Below are 21,419 nucleotides of genomic sequence, written 5' to 3'. Positions count from 1 at the left end.
ACCTGCGGGCTTTTTCCCCCTATGGGGGAGAATGCGTGACCTCGTACCTACAGGAGAGGCTGGATGCTTCCCTGAAGAGTGTCCGGGAGAGGAAGGACTCCAACATAACAGGTGCCGCCACGCCTGACTGTGCAGGAGACGTCAAACGAAGCATGGAACACACTAGGGAGCATAAGAGTCACAGGAAGACCTCCGCTAACCACAAGTCCCAATTGTCCAACCCCAGGCACGACGCTCACCTAGTCCACGCTATCAGGTATGTCCTACACAACACTCAACACCACCATGCTCAGTAATCTTGCTTCTGACGCCCATCCTCCTACTACACCCAACACCACTATGCGCCACAGTCACACTCCTCCCCAACCTCCGCCACTAACACCAATACACTACCATTACTAACCAATATATGCTGCCACCACCAATACGCTACCATTACCAACCACTACTACATCCTACCACATTGTTATGTCAACATCTCTGGTCCTTGACTCTTTAGTTTAAATGTTAGAAAAAAAGGCAGGAGGATTAACCATGTGGGCTGTTTTGAGTTATTGGGCTTCTATACTATACCATCTTTAATATGGCTCTTGATGTACATGTCCCTACTCTCTCCAGTACTGGTTGTCCTTCTGTGGGCTGTTGTAAGTATGACCCTAGTACAGCATGTGAAAAACTGGTTCATTGTGTTCCACTGACATGTACTGTATCCCCTGTGGTCTTTGTCCTCATTCTTCCTTTAATTCGTTTTCCGTCTTTTAAATATTTATCTTTGCTTACCATGTATTCATTTTTTATTACATAATTTTGTATCGTTGCATTCTTTTCATGCAGAATTTTGGGCAACTTGGGTGATTACATTTTCAGGTGCGTATTGATGATTTTCACATCTCAGGGTAAATACAGGCAGGCCCCCACCTTACAACATTTTGCCTATACAGCAGTTTTCAATTATGCCCTTTCTTCATTTATTCAGACTTCCTACAATAAATATATTCACCACTCACTGTGAGCTAAGGACAAAAATATTTTAAGGGAAGTAATGTATGTGCTGTATATGGATATTTTAGGCCTAGCTCTGTTGCTCACTTAATATATGATAGTGTAAACATGTTATCAGGCTTTTATATGAATTTGAAAGTTAAAAAAAAGGCTATGATTCATTTTACAGTGATTTTCACTTTACAGCAGCAGCCTGGAACCTAACCTGCAGTATAAGTGGGGCCCTCCTGTATACAACTGCTGAACCACTATGACAGAATTATGGAGGCATTGGAAGATGACCAAAATGCAGATGTGATTTACAAAGATTTTTGAAAAGGCATTTGAGAAATGCAATCATAGAGTGATAGTGCACAGAATGAGGGCCATAGGCATTATGGGGAAGGTAGGGAGATGGATTTTCGGGTTACTAACACACACAGCACAGAAAGTAGTAGTAAAAATCCAGCAAAATCCAGCATCAGTGAGGTATAAAGCTCAGTTCCTCGAGGCACTGTCCTGTCACCACTTGTTTCTCATCCTCATAGCAGACATAGCAAACACCCATCACAGTTTTGTATCATCATTTGTAGATGATACTAAAATAAACATGAAAGTCGCTACATTAGAAGACACTAAAAAATTACAGGAAGATATAAGCAGCATTTTCTAGTGGGCAGTGGAGTACAACATGATATTGAATGGTGGTAAGTTCCAGCTGCTTAGGTATAAAAAGAATGAAGAACTTGAAAGGAATACTGTATACAAAACTCAAAGAGGAATATGTCCTTAGTGAGACCTCATTTACATTATGCTGCACAGTTTTGGTCTCTGTATTACAAGTTTAGATATAAATGCACTGGAAAATGTACAGAGAAAGATGCTGAAATTGATTCCATGTTTTCGAAACCTTTCCTATGAAAATAGGCTAGTATCATTGAGCTTGCACTCTGGAAAGATGTAGAAATAGGGGAGATATGATTGACGTGTACAAATGAAAAACAGGAATAATAAAGGGAATATAAATAGCATGCTGTAAAATATCTAACCAAGACAACTTAAAACAATGGATTAAAGTTGAAGAAATTTAAATGTAAAAAGGATGCAAGTAAGTACTGGTTTGGCAGTGGAGTTGTAGATGAGTGGAACAAACTGCCAGGTAGCATCATTGAGGCAAGAGTTTAAGGAGCCTTTATAGGTTGCGTGGGTACATTAGTTGGTGTAGGTGGGTAAGTTGGATGCACCTAGTATGGGCTAGTAGGCTTGCTTCAGTATTCTTTCATTCTCATGTTCTTTATCAGAATGACTTCTTTCTTCTTCTTCTTCTTCTGTTGGGTTTCAGGGCCACTGACAGCATACACCGTAGAATGACTTCTTTCCTTTTGTAACAATGGAAAACTTTCGGGTGTATGGGTAGCGGGCCACCAGCAGCAACAGCCTGGTTGACCAGGCAGATCCTTAACAAGCCTAATCCAGGGCTGGGCTCTGGGACTAGAACTCAAAACTCATCAAAGTTATATCAAAGGTTTATATGCACATATCTAGTAATTTTTTTAAAAGAAAGATTTATTGTGATCATTGTTATTATTCAGTACATGTATTATACTTTTGCAAAGCTCTTTCCTGTAAATCCAGTAATATTTACCCCCTTTATTTGCAACCTACATTGATCAAATAATGGCACATTCATATTGCATATAGGGACTTACTGGTAGAAAAGGGATTCTTTTGTAAGAGCAGATTTGCTTACAATGAACCTGTATGAAGCAAGAGATTATTGTAGTTAATCTTTCTGGTTTATTATTTGTATAATTTTAAAACATTAATCAATCATCCTTGTGGGATACTACTGGTAATGTTCCCTCATGAGGACATTTTGTTCTCGTACAACTTTATCACATTTTTCTTCTATGCAAAAAAAAAAAAAAAAATTGTTCTAATTGTTCACCTCTTTTATATATTCCTAATCCATATATGTTTTGGCATAAAGTAATATATTTCATACAGACTATTTCCCAATATTGCCGATGTACAATATTCACCATATGGACAGTAGTAAAAAAAGTCTTGTAATATATTACACTACTACGTTATTTATTGGGTTTATTATTTTTATGGGCTTAGGGCTTTATGACCCACATTTTATCATTTTCAATGAGAATAATAATAATAATAAGGAATGAAAAAGTGTATTAAATTCACGTAGCTTAATCTTCCCAAACTAATATTTAGGGTAAAATAATTTTTATTTTAGCCGTGTCCATGCTTTAAACAGCATGGACAAGGCTAAAACTGAAGTTTTATTGGTACTCTCTGGGTGTTAAAGTATAAATGCATGGAAAAGTGTATGGAGGAAAGGTCAGTATGTGAGGGTTAAATTGGAAGTCCAGTACTGTATACACGTAATAAAAAATGTACGAGGTTTCTACTTCTGTAGTGTAGTACCAAACTTTAGGCCTAAATTGCACCCAGTTTCTTTTTTATTGTGGGACATGCACACCATTCCATGATGCAAATAATTTTATACATGTTTAGTTAAGACTTATTTGAAACCAAACTGAATGGACTACAGATAGGTAGGGAAGTGGGGTTTGACCTTTGTAAATATATGCTTACAGAAAGGTGCTAGAACAATGTGTTTTCAATTTCCTTCTGGATCAGCCTGGGGTAGTGGTACTGTAGTTTTACCCCAGTATGTAATGTATGTCACTACTACATTCTTGCTTTTCCAGAGAATTGCATGAGGAGGAGTTTGGCCTAGATGTAGTGCTACTAGCTGAAGGCGGTCATGTAGGCGCGCACTGTGCTGTTCTGGCTGCTGCTTCACCTTTCCTAAAGTCCCTCCTCCTCCATGCAAATGACCACCCTGCCATCATCTCTGTCACAGGTACCCTAACCTCAGTTTTGGTGCTACTCATTCACAAGTTGCTGCTCTATTTTCTTATCGTTCTCAGAGACAGTAAGAAATTTTTTTATATACAGTAATAAATATAATAATGGTGCTATATGGCCCCTAGAGGTTTGTTACTTCCTTATGACTATAAAAAGTAATACAATTTCACTTTCTCCAGGTACATCATTGTCAACACTGCAGGCATTAGTGACTTGCCTGTATACAGGAAGCATTCCAGCTGGTGCAAGTCTTTATCATCTAGCAGAGGCTGCAAAACTTCTTAAAATGGATGAATTAAGTGCCGTCCTACAGAAAACTTTTATTGCTCAAGGTGGTTCATTATTAGAGCTAGCCCGGCCCCTGTCAGCTTTGCAATCTGCTATCTATGGCTCCCAGAACCTAGCACTGGGCCTGGAGCCACGTGCTGAGAAGTCAGGCAAGAGGATTCGTAGCAACCGTTTAGACCAGATTCTCTACCAGAAACTTAATGTAAACCACCTGGCACCAACTGATATTCCTGAACCCTGCCCAGTGCCTCCCTCTGAGTCTTCTCGAGTGCCTATCCCAGAATCTCCCCGAGTGCCTCTCCCAGATCCCTGCGGTGGAATCTTAGGTGAGCTGCTGACTAAATCTGACCCCCTTAGGAGCGTGTTTGCAAACAGTGGTTACTCCATTGCAGACCTGGGGTTTGATTCTTCTTGCACTCACCTCAAGCCTCTCAACCTCTCTAAGCCCAACAAGAGTCAGTCATCTTCCACTTCAGAAATGTCTTGCCAGACCTCTTCCTATACATCTTCCACAAATTCCTCGACTTCCACAACGTCATCTCCCTGCAGTGTACCGGCCTCCAGTCTAGCTTCCAGTCTGGCTTCCAGTTTGGCTTCTCAGACCAACTTCAGCGTGAGTGGTTCAACTTCACTAGCTTCTACATTGCCAGGCAGTATGACTGGTCTTCTGCCGCCATTGACGCCCTCCAGCATGATATCACCATCTGCCCTCTCCTCCCTTACTTCATCGTCTGCATTAGCTTCTCTTGGAGCTCAACATTCTGCATCTTCCACTACTCCCTCCAAAACCAAAAGCTCTAGCAATGGTGGAAGCAGCAGAAGTCGCAGCAGTGGCAAAAGTGCAAGGAGCAGCAATAGTTATCGGTTGAGTAGCAGTAACAGCAGAAATTCTAGTCAGCATAGTTTACCATTACTATATACTCTAAATAGTGGCATGATGACTCCTGAAGTGGCCAAGGAGGTATGTGAACAGCTGAAACTCAATCCTCAGTTAGCTTCCCTTCCAGGGTTTGATAGCTTAAGCAATTTATCAAATTTAAGCAGTTCTGCCAGTCTTCAGAGTCTTGCTAATCTCCATAACTTAACAAGTTTACAGACTTTCCCAACACTGTTTCCATTCCTAGCTCCTACATCACCAGAGAGTCCATTGGTTGGAAATGTGGGGACTCAAGGCAGTTCCTCTAGTGGTAAAGATTGCCACATCTCACCAGGTGCCCCATCATGTGACCTCAGTTTAGCAACTGGCACAGACTGTATTGAAGCACCAGGTGACCTGAGTTCAAATGTAGTCCCTTCTGAGGATCAGGTTGCCCTGAACTTGAGTAATAGTGCATTAATCTCAGAAAGTGAATCTCCAAAACCTGCTACAACAGATGAACCTATTGCCATGCTTGCCCCCAGTAACAGTGCAACCCAAACTTCTGGCGACAACTGTGAAGGAGCAGAGGGAAGTGATGACACTATGCACACAGCCCACCCACCTCCCCCTACTGAAGTATCTTCAAGCTGCCAAACTTTGCTCTCGCAAAATTCCCATGAATGTGTACTTGATGTAGACCAAAATGAAAGCTGTGGCAACATCATTAATGGTAGTGTAACTTGCAGTTTGACTCACACAAGTAGCAATACTATCATTAGCAGCAGTATGGACAGCAGTAGTCTTCCTCTCTTATTAATGACTTCTAGAGCGAGCTTGGCAGGAATGACACCACAAACTGATCTGCCAACAGTTACTGATTTATCCATGGATAGCCATTGTGTATCTCAACAGGTGAGAATTGCTTATCAAAGTTACATGTAGGAATTTTTATAACATAATTATGGGTGATGAATGTTGCAGCGAGGAGAAAGCTGGAGGCAGTGGAGATGTCATGTCTGAGGGCAATGTGTGGTGTGAATATAATGCAGAGAATTCATAGTTTGGAAGTTAGGAGGAGGTGCGGGATTACCAAAACTGTTGTCCAGAGGGCTGAGGAAGGGTTGTAATAAAGTTGGTAGAATTACCGACAATATGTAAAGTAAAAGGACACAAGTGCAACTAATGTGACATTTATTGTGGCAATGTTTCGCTCTCCAGGAGCTTTATCAAGCCATTACAAACAATACATGGACACAGAGGGTATATAAAGGCTCAGAGTGAGGTGCAATACTAGTGAGGTACCATTTCGATGTTCACTAGTGGTAGTGGTAGTAGTAGTAGTAGTAGTAGTAGTAGTAGTAGTAGTAGTGGTGGTGGTAGTGACAAAAGTAATACAATATGGTAGAGCAATTAATTCGTACATGAGTAAAATGATATAAAAGCTATTACTTGGGTAACATAAAAATAGGTTGGACAAATATAGACTGGAAAGAGGCAGCTTGTTTCAATGTTCACTCTCTGTAATGTGCTTTGTGTAGTATAACAGGAGAGACTATGTGATGGCAGGGTTTACTGTTTTCAGGAGGATTCTTGCTAAGACTTCGGAGATGGTGAAGCTGCCGTTGTTTTGTTTAATTGTATTTGAAACAGCAATCAGTGCTGATTTGAGGCACTTGCGTCTGCGGAAATTAGTTTTTTTGATCAAAGAAACTAATTTCCGAAGACGCAAGTGCCTCGAATCAGCACTGATCACTGTTTCAAATACAATTAAACAAAACAACGGCAGCTTCACCATCTCCGAAGTCTTAGCAAGAATCCTCCTGAAAACAGTAAACCCTGCCATCACATACTCTCTCCTGTTATACTACACAAAGCACATTAGAGAGTGAACATTGAAACAAGCTGCCTCTTTCCAGTCTATATTTGTCCAACCTATTTTTATGTTACCCAAGTAATAGCTTTTATATCATTTTACTCATGTACGAATTAATTGCTCTACCATATTGTATTACTTTTGTCACTACCACCACTACTACTACTACTACTACTACTACTACTACTACTACTACTACTACTACTACTACTACTACTACTACTACTACTACTACCACTACTACTACTACTACTACCACCACTACTACTACTACTACTACCACCACTACTACCACCACCACTACTACTACTACTACCACCACTACTACCACCACCACTACTACTACTACTACCACCACTACTACCACCACTACTACCACCACTACGACCACCACTACGACCACCACTACTACCACCACCACCACCGAACATCGAAATGGTACCTAACTAGTATTGCACCTCACTCTGAGCCTTTATATACCCTCTGTGTCCATGTATTGTTTATAATGGCTTGATAAAGCTCCTGGAGAGCGAAACGTTGCCACAATAAATGTCACATTAGTTGCACTTGTGTCCTTTTACTTTACATATTGAGGAAGGGTTGTTGAGGTGGTTCGGACATGTAGAGAGAATGGAGCGAAACAGAATGACTTCAAGAGTGTATCAGTCTGTAGTGGAAGGAAGGCGGGATAGGGGTCGGCCTAGGAAAGGTTGGAGGGAGGGGGTAAAGGAGGTTTTGTGTGCGAGGGGCTTGGACTTCCAGCAGGCATGCGTGAGCGTGTTTGATAGGAGTGAATGGAGACAAATGGTTTTTAATACTTGATGTGCTGTTGGAGTGTGAGCAAAGTAACATTTATGAAGGGGTTCAGGAAAACCGGCAGGCCGGATTTGAGTCCTGGAGATGGGAAGTACAGTGCCTGCACTCTGAAGGAGGGGTGTTAATGTTGCAGTTTAAAAACTAGTGTAAAGCACCCTTCTGGCAAGACAGTGATGGAGTGAATGATGGTGAAAGTTTTTCTTTTTCGGGCCACCCTGCCTTGGCGGGAATCGGCCAGTGTGATAATAAAAATAATAAATAATTATTTGTACATGTATATAAGTAAAAAATATTATTGCAGTTTTATCACTTTAATGAGGTAGAACCAAACTAATGTTAATAAGCATATGCAAAGCTTAAATCATATGACTAGCAACATTTTTATTTTCCAGGAACCAGGTGTGATGTCTCCAATAGTTATAGACTGTACAGATGACAATGGTATTGAAGTTATTGAAGAAATCCCTCCTGGCATGAACAAAAACCAAGTTAATGCTCGTAAAACTCTATACCATGCTGGACATGTTAGTACCGAACTGTTTATAATACATCTAGTATTGTTTTAAATAATCTTGTTGGTAGACAGCTATTAGAAACTGTTTCAGTGCAAAATATTAGACAAAACAGCTAGTGTTGATTCTGCTTTTAAGATGATCAAGGCTACAATCCAGGAGCTTAAAATTATATACAGTATTCAGAAAATTAAGTTGTGATTTTAACACTTTTTAATGTAAATTAGCTTTATGTATATTGAATCTAGATTGATTAACAATTAGCCTCACAAGCCTTCACAGTTTATTTAACTTTTTATTGTATAACATTGATAACATTTTGCATGAGGACTCACATTCCCTAATGGTTATTTACCTCTTGGTGACTCTAGGGTCATTTGCCTTCTGCATAGAATTTTTCTGTGATATTTCAGCTTCCTCCAAGTGTTGAACATATTTAGAAGAGTTCTTAAAACCTTTATGAAAAGTTCTTACTGAGTTATATATGGATTGGGTTTTCTGTTACATAAATGAAACACTTTCCTCTGTTGCACTGGGATACAAAAGAGAACATTATCTGAGACAGAATCAGAGAAAACAGGACAATATAGGTAAATATATAGAAAAAGAAAGAAAAAATGGAGGAGATAAAGAAAACAGTCAGTTGGTGTTGCAGTACATAAAGTAAATAAGAAAAGAAACAAAGGATTCTGCCATTATTTTTCCTCATTGGGGATGTTCCCCAATATGGATAAGGCTAACCAGTCTAGCTTATATAAAAATAAAAAATATTATTGATTTTTTTATAAAAACATTGAATTTGAAGGAAAGTTTTATACCAGCAATAAGTTTATAGTAGTTTAGGTAAGACACATATGCAACAGTTAGGTATCTTTATTTCGAAACGTTTCGCCTACACAGTAGGCTTCTTCAGTCGAGTACAGCAAAGTTGATAGAAGCAGAAGAGACTTGAAGACGATGTAATCAGTCCATCACCCTTAAAGTTTTGAGGTGGTCAGTCCCTCAGTCTGGATAAGAGTATTGTTCCATTGTCTGGAATAATATGGAGTTGAAGTGATAGGATGGAGCCTTATATAACGCCAGGAGGTGAGACGTAGGTCACTAGTAGAGTAAGAATGTAGACATTGAGAGGTCAGGTCCCTCTCAAATCCAGCCTTTCTCACTAGTAGAGGTTGTTGAAGTGGTTCCAAGTCTGTACCAAGATACCCTTGTGTTGCAGTGTCTGACAGAGTGAACAATAAAATGGTATAAAATACCGACAGGTTGTTTAGGTAAGACACATATGCAACAGTTAGGTATCTTTATTTCGAAACGTTTCACCTACACAGTAGGCTTCTTCAGTCGAGTACAGCAAAGTTGATAGAAGCAGAAGAGACTTGAAGACGATGTAATCAGTCCATCACCCTTAAAGTTTTGAGGTGGTCAGTCCCTCAGTCTGGTGAGGGACTGACTAGTGAGAAAGGCTGGATTTGAGAGGGACCTGACCTCTCAATGTCTACATTCTTACTCTACTAGTGACCTACGTCTCACCTCCTGGTGCTATATAAGGCTCCATCCTATCACTTCAACTCCATATTATTCCAGACAATGGAACAATACTCTTATCCAGACTGAGGGACTGACCACCTCAAAACTTTAAGGGTGATGGACTGATTACATCGTCTTCAAGTCTCTTCTGCTTCAATCAACTTTGCTGTACTCGACTGAAGAAGCCTACTGTGTAGGCGAAACGTTTCGAAATAAAGATACCTAACTGTTGCATATGTGTCTTACCTAAACAACCTGTCGGTATTTTATACCATTTTATTGTTCAAGTTTATAGTACTTAACTTACAACAACCTATATCTGTGATTGGTTTCAAGGGCATTAATACTCTCACAACCCAGTGTAAGGTCAGACTTTTTGATTTTCTGCTTAGATGATTGGGTCTGTGTGTCTGACTGGTTTCAAGAGTTTCTACCCTCTGTCTGGCTTGGGGCCAGGCTTTTTTTTTTTTTTCTGATGCCTGTTTATCTAGGCTATTGGCTTGCTCCTGACCCATGTAGCCATCACAGGCATACTGATTTGGTAATTGGAGGTAGTGGCCCAGTTTCCTCTTGAAAGCTATTTTGTGTGTTTCAGCACTATTTCTGATATGTTACCAGCCGGTTGAAATCTTGGACCATGGATGGTGACACATTGTTCATTTATTGTGCCCCTTCTTTTCGCAGTTGTTTTTACACTTCCTCCTGCAGCTCTCACTTCAGTAAGTTATGGTGGTGCATAGCTTAGGGACTAGGCCCTCCACAGTCTTCCAGATATATAGAGGTATCTTTTCTATGCTGCAGAGAATGCATTCCAGAGAACATGTTTTTACATAGCTCAGCATTCTCCTACCTTCCAAAACAAACCAACAGTATTTTCACATCATTTATAGTAATGTGTTGGCTTGATATGAAATTTAGACAAATTACCATTCTTGCAGTGAAAACAAAAGGCATCTGCTTTATGTATATGGCAGCTCAACCAACATGAGAAATTTTACTTATGGTTAAGCACTCGCAGTATTATTAAATGCCTGAAGTGTCATTCAAACTTTAATAGGCTGTTCCTTCTAAGATTACTATTAACACAGTTATTAAAAGGTGCAGTGTAATAATAGCCACAAATGTTTTATAATTACAGTTAGATTTTTGACTTCATGGAATCTTTTTCTTATTTAAATTTGTGCTGTCAATCTTTAAGATACACAGTTGTATGATCAAAGTTCTGAAAAATCATATCTGTATGTTGCTAAATAAATACAAAGTTTGATGAATTCTGCAGATGGGCAGGAAAAGGAAGGGGTGTGGAGAATGTGAGGGTTGCCAAGTAGTTGAAGACTGCGGCCAGTGCAGATTTTGCCGTGATAAAGCCAAGTTTGGAGGACCCAATAGACTGAAGCAAGTATGTGTGTACAAACGCTGTGTACTAGCTGAAATTGAGCCAGAAGATGCAAAGAAGAGACGGAAGGTAAGGTGAAAATCAAAAGTCTAAAGCCTGAGCTTTATTTTTCTTTTTATAACTGGAATCATGCCTGCTCTGCCAGATTTTGAACAGCTGTCTTTTCATATAAGCAGTTTGTGCATGTTCAAAATATATTAGTATCTAAGTTGCTGTATGACCCTTGTGGGTTTAGCGCAGAGTTTTGTTTGTAATAATAATAATTAGAATCTAGTGCTCTTCAACCCAAGAATAATTTTTAAAGTTCATTCACAAAATATGATTAATTTATTTATTGGAAGCTGTCCATCTCTTCAAATTTTAGATTGTTATGACGTATCTCCAGAACTGAACACAATATATTCTTCATATGAGATGTACAATTCCTTTTCCATTATCAAGAAATTGAGATTTGTATTATATTACAGACAAGTGGAAAAAAGGGTCGTGGAAAATGTGGAGGATGTGATGGTTGCCAACGCACCAGTGACTGTAACGAGTGCTATGCTTGCCTTCACAATGCTGCCGCCCAGCCTCCAGCCCGTAGAAAGGTAAAGATTTATAAACACTTTATATATCTTTTTTGTTTAGCATATCAGTTGTTTTCCATGAAGGGAGGTAACCCAAAGAAGAAAAATTAATTTGTCATGCCTTTAATATACCTTCACCTCAACTATCATTCTTTCCAGAAAGGCATAAATATCTCAATCACAGTGATATACCAAAATACAACGGTGGCCTCTTGTTATCCTTTTGATGGTCCTAGGAAATCTTCCTTGTGTGTTCATCATCTCTGCTTTTTTTGCCTTCTAGTAGCCTGTGTGGACATGTCTGGTGCATGCAGGCATTCTTTGTAGCTCATGTCTGTTAGTTATGATAGCAATTTTGTAACTTTTCTTTGACTTTTTTTTTATCTTGTCCATATGTTTTATAGGTATGAACACCATACTAAATCTGCATACAGTATTCCAGTAGCTGGCCTGACACATTGTGAACAGCTTTTTTTAAGCAGTTCTCCATAAGGCTTTCTTGGTTGGGTTCTAGGTTCTGTCTATGTTTTCTTGTTCTGGAACCTTTCCTAAGAAGGTCTTTTTCCTGGTCTATCATTTCTGTGTCTGGGAACATTGTGTATGTATTGCACATATCACCTTTTATTCTGTATTTCCTCAAAGGACAGGAGATCTAACTCACATAGCCATTTCTTGTAGCATACTTCTATCTTGTTTGAATAGGTGAGTGTTCCACTTTCTTACTGCATACTTGAGGGTTGGTTGCAGAACTGCTCAAAAATCTTAAATAACTCAAATGACAAAAAGAAGGAAAGAAAGGTGCACACAGATGTTGAATGTATAAAGGAGAAGTAAAAACATATGTTACCATCAGATATTGAATATATTGCCACAGCAAGTGGTAGCAGTTATCAGGAGGAAATTGGACCCCTACCTCCATCAAGTGCTAGGTCAGCCAGATGGCAGGCATCTAACAGCAACAGCCAGATTGAACAGGCAGTTCAAATAAAAGCTTGGCCCCAGGCTTTTGTTTTAACTGCAAGGCTACAAGGATAGAACAACTTTGAAACCAGTCACAAGCATACAAGACAAGAAATGCAGAAAGAATGAAAAGTTGTTCAAGAAATACAACCAAATAAAAACATCTGGTACTTTATTGGCTTACTGCTAACAAGTACACTGCATACACAAGTGATGATTAAGAAATGAAAAAATGATGAAAAACAGCAAGAATACAATTGACATCATGAGAGTAGAAGACCCAGAATTTTTTTTTTCATAAGTATCACCCACCCTGTAAATTATACTGTATATCCAATACGGTATTTGCGTAATTCTTACAGAACTTGAAAAATAAATTGACAGCACAGGACATTATGTTTTTTGTTAGCCAGAGAGAAATTGCAAATTGAACTGTCTAGAAGTTGTGACTTAACCCTTAAACTGTCCAAACATAGATCTACGTTCGCTCGCATAGCGCTTCGAATGTAGATGTACATTTTTTTTTACATGCTTTCAAATGGAGAAAATCAATGTTGGAGTGCTACGAATGTAAACGTAGATCTACGTTTGGACAGTTTAAGGGTTAAATTGCAGGTTCACAACTTGTATGGCTAAAAAATAATGAATTTTTGTAGGGAAATGATTTTTGTAGATGACGAATTCTTAGAATTCAAATAAGGATGATTGGAGTGTTGTGGTATCAGTGTCATTAAATATTTATATAGGTCTTTTGGAAGATGGTCAAAAGCCATTTTGCCATTTGATGTACAATCCCTGAATCATCATTGCATTGTGGGTGAAGCTGGTTCCATGGTCAGTGTGTAGGGAAGGGTCAGAGGTACCAAAGGGAAGAAGTGATTGTTTGAAAGCAGTTCTCAGTTCCAAGGAGAGTCCATGTCCATGCCTGGGTTGGTAGAGGGTGTCAGTAACTGGGGATCCAGGAAAGTAAGGTGTATAATTTCTCATGGGTTAAGGTAATAACGGAGAAGTATTATCTCTGAAAATAAACAAAAACACCTACCCTTCCCTAACTGTTGCCCACCTTCACTGCAGCAAGTAGTGCTGCTATTCCTGGAAATCGCCTGGTTCTCAACACTAGGATGACACCTTCAACATTTAACTGAGCAAGGCTTAGCAAAATTGCCTGATGAGACCAGAACACCAATTGTGTATATGTCTTCCAGCTAATGCCAGGAGTCTTACATATTCATTTGCCACTCTTGGACCCACGGGCAACCTTCATCATCAGAAGCCCTGCCAGATGGCTATCTACTATCTCACAGGAGGGCCACCTGATAAGCCATGAGATGGTCCATTTCCATTGGTTATAATGGAACAATTATTACAGTACCAACCCTGAAGGAGTTCTAGGAAAGGGCTGGATAGTGATTGATTTACCCACTAAGAGGTGGCTGTTGCAAAAAGAGATTTTTTTTTTTTTAACCCCAGCTGTCTCCCAATGAGGCAGGGTGACCTGAAAAAGAAGAAATGCATTCATAAAGTTGTTCTTTTTCTCCTTCTTTCAGCAAACTGGCCATATCCCACCGAAGCAGGGTGGCCCAAAAAGAAAAACAAAAGTTTCTCTTTTTATATTTAGTAATACTAGCCCCCTTGCAATGTCAGGTCAGATTTCAGCAGATTTCAGGTCAGATTTTAAGCCTTGTAGAAGTGAAGCCATCTGATGCTATGTTAGGTTGTGGATGTTGCAAGGTTTTATAACAGGCTAACAGTGTCTGTTAAGAATCAGGAATCCATTTATGCTTTCAATTCTTAGTTGAGAGCAACCTCATTTCTTGAACTTATGATCTTGATGATCATAATGTCACTCATCAATGTAAAGTTTATTATTATTTTTTATTGTGGTTGATGTGTGAATACTTGTGAATTTTTCAAAATTACAGGTATTCAAGAATCATAAAATCCTAAATTATTATTATTAATTAATTAAGGTTTTATCAGATAATATAAATTAATAATGTTTCCTTAACTAGGTGTGTGAGATGAGGGTGTGTGAGCAGCAGCAAATGGAAGAAGTGCGTGCAGCCCTCAGTGTTGCGGGAGAGCCATCACCATACTCGACTGACTCACTCATGGCAGAGAGTATGGGCATCAGCTCTGGAGCATCCAGTCCCACACCAGATGGCCAACCTAGTACACACAATGATAAAATGAAGTTAATGAGAAAAATGCTCAAAAAGAAATTTGCCCAGCCATACAGCCGGGTAAGCCCATCTAAGGTCGGTGGCAGCATGCAGTGCTGACGTTTTTTCTTCCCATCCTGACACATTTCTCACATTGAACAATATTGTATACAGTATTTGGTTATTAATTATTTTTAACTTAATGGTGTATGATGTGCATTTACTCTTTACTTTAATTTATGTATTCTCTTATATGTGGTTACAGGGGTTGAGTCATACTCTTGGCCCTGCCTTTCAGCTTGCCACATTCACCCTCTCCTAGCCTTGTGGGCCCTGTTGTGTCTATTCTTAAAACTACAGTATGCATGCAGTCTGCCTCCACTTCTTCATCAAGGTCATTCCAGCACCCGACCACTTAGAAAACGAAGAAATCTTTCCTGATATCCTTGTGACTCCTCTAAAACAAGTTCATACACAATAAAGCACCTCATTTACTGGGAATAGTTGAAGTCCCTTGACCTGTACTCCTTGGAACAAGATGAGAAAGATACATGATAATATACACTTGGAAAATCCTAGAGACTAGTCCAAAATCTGCACACAGCAATCACTCCCTATAAAAGTAAATGACTCAGCAGGCAGTTCAACATCCCCCAATGAAAAGCAGGGGTGCCACAAGCACAGTAAAAGACAACACATTAAGTGTTAGGGGTCCAAGACTGTTCATCTGCCTCCCATTATATATAAGGGGGATTACCATTAGACCCCTAGCTGTCTTTAAGAGGAAGCTCGAGAGGCACAGCCAGGTTGTGGTTCGTATGTCAGTTTACGTACAGCTAGCAGTAACAGCCTGGTTGATCAGGCCTCTAGGTATATAACCAACCTCTGCAACCATGTCATCTGGCAAATCTGAGAAGTCTTCAAGAATCTCAACAGTCATTATGGGCTCTTTATACAACATACAAGGATAGGCTGTTTGAGAGGCAAGAAATGGGAACTCAGAGACACTGCTGGAAGCTAGTTACAGATAAGCCAGAAAGTGGTTAGAAAGTTTTCCTTGTCTCAGCAGGGTGAGGAAGTGGTGGAGGCAGGGCCCATATACATGTATAGTTTTAAGAGCAGGTATGATAGGACCCACAAGGCTAAGAGGGAATGAACCTGAGGAGTAGCAAGTTAAGAGGCAAGGCTGGGATCTGAGAATTGACCCCTGCAATCACAAAAAAGTGAGTATGTATGTTTACATACACGAGTGCATGCACCTATGCACATGCACATACATGCCCATAAACATGTATGTACGTGTATACACATATACGTTCAAACATACACATGCGCTCACAATCATGCATTCATGTGTGTATGTACATACAACCTCTCCTGACTTAACGACGGAGTTTCGTTCCTGAGACCATGTCGGTAAACGAATTTGTTGTCAAGTGAGGAGCATACTATAATGGTAGTGGGTTTGTGTCAACCATCCTTGATATTGTTTTAATGTCACCTTTGCACCATTTATAACATTTCTGGTATATTTTTAAATGTATATACAGTAGTATACTGTATATTGTAATAAAAAGAATAGAGGAAATCAGCTCTAATATACATTATTTAGGTATGCATTCTGGTCAGAGAGCCCATTGTAAGTTCAAGTCATCAGTAAATGAGTATGTAACTAAGTGAGGAGAGGCTGTATACACACTCACACATGCATGCTTTTATCAAAAAGGTGACTAAATTGACCTGTTACCTGAGACAAAGAACATTGGTTGTCATTAAAGGTCACGATCCTGCATTGCTGCCGAGCTTTCTCCCTTGTTTTTCCCGCACTGCTGAACATTGAACACCAAAAAATATGAGGAAAAATAATTATTATTGTAATTTTACTAAGCAGTGTATTTGCATTTTTCAGGTGAGAACCAAGTACTACTGTGGAGAGTGTCCTGGCTGTCAAACGACGACACCTTGTGGTAACTGTCTGTATTGTGAGGACATGCCAAAATTTGGAGGGCCTGGACGATATAGGCAGGTGAGAAGTAACCTTTTTGAGATCTGAAGATGGCATAATAGGAGGGACAAATAAATGATGACCGAAGATATAGATATGACAGAGAAAGGGAGTGCAGAAGATTAGTAAAATTTAAAGTGGATGTAGAGCTCATTCTTGATATAATAAGAAATTAGCTGACATAATGTTATTCCTGGTGTTTCCTGGAACCTTTCACTGAAAGTTGGTTTTCATATTTCAAAATGTTGTAATAAAAACTTTGAATAATTATTGATTAACATACAGTATTAAAAAAATTAAATTTTAATTCAGACTTACAAGAATTATAATAAATAGTGATGCTTGAGAATGAAAGTCAAAAAGTTTGTTACAAATATGAGAATTTAGAAGCAAAGTGGAAATGTTTGCCATTTGCAGACAATAATTATGACACCAGTGACAGGTAATTTATAAGTTTATAAGTTATTTGCCACATGTCTGCTCATAAAATTATAACACCATATAAGATAGTTGTGGAATTTTACTTTTTTTTTTTTCAACAAGTCGGCCGTCTCCCACCGAGGCAGGGTGACCCAAAAAGAAAGAAAATCCCCAAAAAGAAAATACTTTCATCATCATTCAACACTTTCATCTCACTCACCCATAATCACTGTTTTTGCAGAGGTGCTCAAAACACAACAGTTTAGAAGCATATACGTATAAAGATACACAACATATCCCTCCAAACTGCTAATATCCCAAAACCCCTCCTTTAGAGTGCAGTCATTGTACTTCCCATTTCCAGGACTCGAGTCAGGCTATATAAAAATAACCGGTTTCCCTGAATCCCTTCACTAAATATTACCCTGCTCACACTCCAACAGATCGTCAGGTCCCAAATACCATTCGTCTCCATTCACTCCTATCGAACACGCTCATGCACGCCTGCTGGAAGTCCAAGCCCCTCGCCCACAAAACCTCCCTTACCCCTTCCTTCCAACCTTTTCGAGGACGACCCCTACTCCGCCTTCCTTCTCCTACAGATTTAAATGCTCTCCATGTCATTCTACTTTGATCCATTCTCTCTAAATGACCAAACCACCTCAACAACCCCTCTTCTGCCCTCTGACTAATACTTATATTAACTCCACACCTTTTCCTAATTTCCACACTCTGAATTTTCTGCATAATATTTACACCACACATTGCCCTTAGACAGGACATCTCCACTGCCTCCAACCGCCTCCTCGCTGCTGCATTCACAACCCAAGCTTCACACCCACATAAGAGTGTTGGTACTACTATACTTTCATAGATAACGTTTTTTGACTCCACATATACCTCAACGCACCACTCACCTTTTTTCCTTCATCAATTCTATGATTAACCTCATCCTTCATAAATCCATAAGCCAACACGTCAACTCCCAAGTATCTGAAAACATTCACTTCTTCCATACTCCTCCTCCCCAATTTGATATCCAATTTTTCTTTATCTAAATCATTTGATACTCTCATCACCTTACTCTTTTCTATGTTCACTTTCAACTTTCTACCTTTACACACACTCCCAAACTCATCCATTAACCTTTGCAATTTTTCTTTAGAATCTCCCATAAACACAGTATCATCAGCAAAAAGTAACTGTGTCAATTCCCATTTAGTATTTGATTCCCCATAATTTAATCCCACCCCTCTCCCCAACACCCTAGCATTTACTTCTTTTACAACCCCATCTATAAATATATTAAACAACCATGGTGACATTACACATCCCTGTCCAAGACCTACTTTTACCGGGAAGTATTCTCCCTCTCTTCTACACACCCTAACCTGAGCCTCACTATCCTCATAAAAACTCTTTACAGCATTTAATAACTTACCACCTATTCCATATACTTGCAACATCTGCCACATTGCTCCCCTATCCACTCTATCATATGCCTTTTCTAAATCCATAAATGCAATAAAAACTTCCCTACCTTTATCTAAATACTGTTCACATATATATTTCAATGTAAACACTTGATCTACACATCCCCTACCCACTCTGAAACCTCCTTGCTCATCCACAATCCTACATTCTGTCTTACCTCTAATTCTTTCAGTAATAACCTTACCGTACACTTTTCCTGGTATACTCAGTAAACTTATTCCTCTATAATTTTTACAATCTCTTTTGTCCCCCTTCCCTTTATATAAAGGGACTATACATGCTCTCTGCCAATCAATAGGTACCTTCCCCTCTTTCATACATTTATTAACCAAAAGTACCAACCACTCCAACACTATATCCCTTCCTGCTTTTAACATTTCTGTCATGATTCCATCAGTTCCAGCTGCTTTACCCCCTTTCATTCTGTGTAATGCCTCACGTACCTCCCCCACACTTACATTTTGCTCTGCTCTTCTTCACTCCAAAAAGATGGTATACCTCCCTGGCCAGTGCATAAAATTACCGCCTCCCTTTCTTCCTCAACATTTAAAAGTTCCTCAAAATATTCTCGCCATTTACCTAATACCTCCCTCTCCCCATCTACTAACTCCCCTACTCTTGTTTTTAACTGACAAATTCATACGTTCCCTAGGCTTTCTTAACTTGTTTAACTCACTCCAAATTTTTTTCTTATTTTCATTAAAATTTCTTTACAGTGCCTCTCCCACTCTATCATCTGCTCTCCTTTTGCACTCTCTCACCACTCTCTTCACATTTCTTTTACTCTCCATATACAGTGGACCCCCGGTTAACGATATTTTTTCACTCCATAAGTATGTTCAGGTGCCAGTACTGACCGAATTTATTCCCATAAGGAATATTGTGAAGTAGATTAGTCCATTTCAGACCCCCAAACATACACGTACAAACGCACTTACATAAATACACTTACATAATTGGTCGCATTCGGAGGTAATCGTTATGCGGGGGTCCACTGTACTCTGCTCTTCTTATAACACTTCTGCTTTGTAAAAACCTCTCATAAGCTAACTTTTTCTCTTTTATCACACCCTTTACTTCATCATTCCACCAATCACTCCTCTTTCCTCTTGCCCCCACCCTTCTATAACCACAAACTTCTGCCCCACATTCTAATACTGTATTTTTAAAACTCATCCAACCCTCTTGATCCCCCCCACTACTCATCTTTGCACTAGCCCACCTTTCTGCCAATAGTCACTTATATCTCACCCGAACTTCCTTCTCCCTTAGTTTATACACTTTCACTTCCCTCCTACTTGTTGTTGCCACCTTCCTCTTATCCCATCTACCTCTTACTCTAACTATAGCTACAACTAAATAATGATCCGATATATCAGTTGCCCCTCTATAAACATGTACATCCTGGAGCCTACCCATTAACCTTTTATCCACCAATACATACTCTAACAAACTACTTTCATTACGTGCTACATCATACCTTGTATATTTATTTATCCTCTTTTTCATAAAATATGTATTACTTATTACCAAATCTCTTTCTACACATAGCTCAATTAAAGGCTCCCCATTTATATTTACCCCTGGCACCCCAAATTTACCTACTACTCCCTCCACAACATTTTTACCCACTTTAGCATTGAAATCCCCAACCACAAGTACTCTCACACTTAGTTCAAAACTCCCCACGCATTCACTCAACATTTCCCAAAATCTCTCTCTCTCCTCTACTTCTCTCTTCTCCAGGTGCATATACACTTACTATAACCCACTTTTCACATCCAACCTTTATTTTACTCCACATAATCCTTGAAGTATTACATTTATAATCCCTCTTTTCCTGCCATATCTTATCCTTCAACATTATTGCTACTCCTTCTTTAGCTCTAACTCTATTTGAACCCCCTGACCTAATCCCATTTATTCCTCTCCACTGAAACTCTCCCACCCCCTTCAGCTTTGTTTCACTTAAAGCCAGGACATCCAGCTTCTCATTCATAACATCCACAATCATCTCATTCTTATCATTTGCACAACATCCATGCACATTCAGACTTCCCACTTTGGCAATTTTCTTCTTCTTATTCTTTTTAGTAATCTTTATAGGAAAAGGGGTTACTAGCCCATTGTTCCCGGCATTTTAGTTGACTTTTACAGCACGCATGGCTTAAGGAGGAAAGATTCTTATTCCACTTCCCCATGGATATAAAAGGAAAAGTAATAAGACCAAGAACTATTAAGATAAAATCAAAGAAAACTCGGATGAGTGTGTATAAATAAACGTGTACATGTATGTGTAGTGTGACCTAAGTGTAAGTAGAAGTAGCAAGACATACCTGTAATCTTGCATATTTATGAGACAGACAAAAAACACCAGCAATCCTACCATCATGTAAAACAATTACAGGCTTTTACATTCACTTGGCAGGACGGTAGTACCTCCCTGGGTGGTTGCTGTCTACCAACCTACTACTAACTAATTACATAATTACATTTTTTTTTTTTCAACAAACCAGCCGTATCCCACTAAGGCAGGGTGGCCCAAAAAGAAAAATGAAAGTTTCACTTTTTAAATTTAGTAATTTATATGGGAGAAGGGGTTACTAGCCCCTTGCTCCCGGCATTTTAGTCGCCTCTTACAATACGCATGGCTTACAGAGGAAGA

At 39.3% G+C, this 21,419-nt stretch overlaps 1 protein-coding gene across 8 annotated transcripts in view; it reads left to right on the top strand.

Annotated features, from left to right (window-relative positions):
* LOC128701320 (mucin-2-like) overlaps positions 1-21,419 on the top strand; it is a 648,393-nt gene that overhangs the window by 612,143 nt on the left and 14,831 nt on the right. For 7 of the 8 annotated variants that reach the window (XM_070100363.1, XM_070100362.1, XM_070100361.1 and 4 more), the window contains 8 exons: positions 1-256; positions 3,714-3,868; positions 4,053-5,932; positions 8,102-8,233; positions 11,028-11,213; positions 11,612-11,734; positions 14,686-14,931; positions 16,745-16,861. The exon at positions 1-256 is cut by the window's left edge and continues 568 nt beyond it. In XM_070100363.1, coding sequence (XP_069956464.1) covers positions 1-256; positions 3,714-3,868; positions 4,053-5,932; positions 8,102-8,233; positions 11,028-11,213; positions 11,612-11,734; positions 14,686-14,931; positions 16,745-16,861 — 3,095 coding nt within the window. The remainder of the gene's footprint in view (positions 257-3,713; positions 3,869-4,052; positions 5,933-8,101; positions 8,234-11,027; positions 11,214-11,611; positions 11,735-14,685; positions 14,932-16,744; positions 16,862-21,419) is intronic. The other variant, XM_053794985.2, reaches the window with a different exon arrangement.

Source organism: Cherax quadricarinatus, chromosome 72 (assembly GCF_038502225.1).
Source record: "Cherax quadricarinatus isolate ZL_2023a chromosome 72, ASM3850222v1, whole genome shotgun sequence".
In the NCBI taxonomy this organism is placed as follows: Eukaryota; Metazoa; Arthropoda; class Malacostraca; order Decapoda; family Parastacidae; genus Cherax; species Cherax quadricarinatus.
The sequence above is the reverse complement of the archived record's forward strand: the minus strand, read 5'-3'. Positions and strand labels throughout refer to the sequence as shown.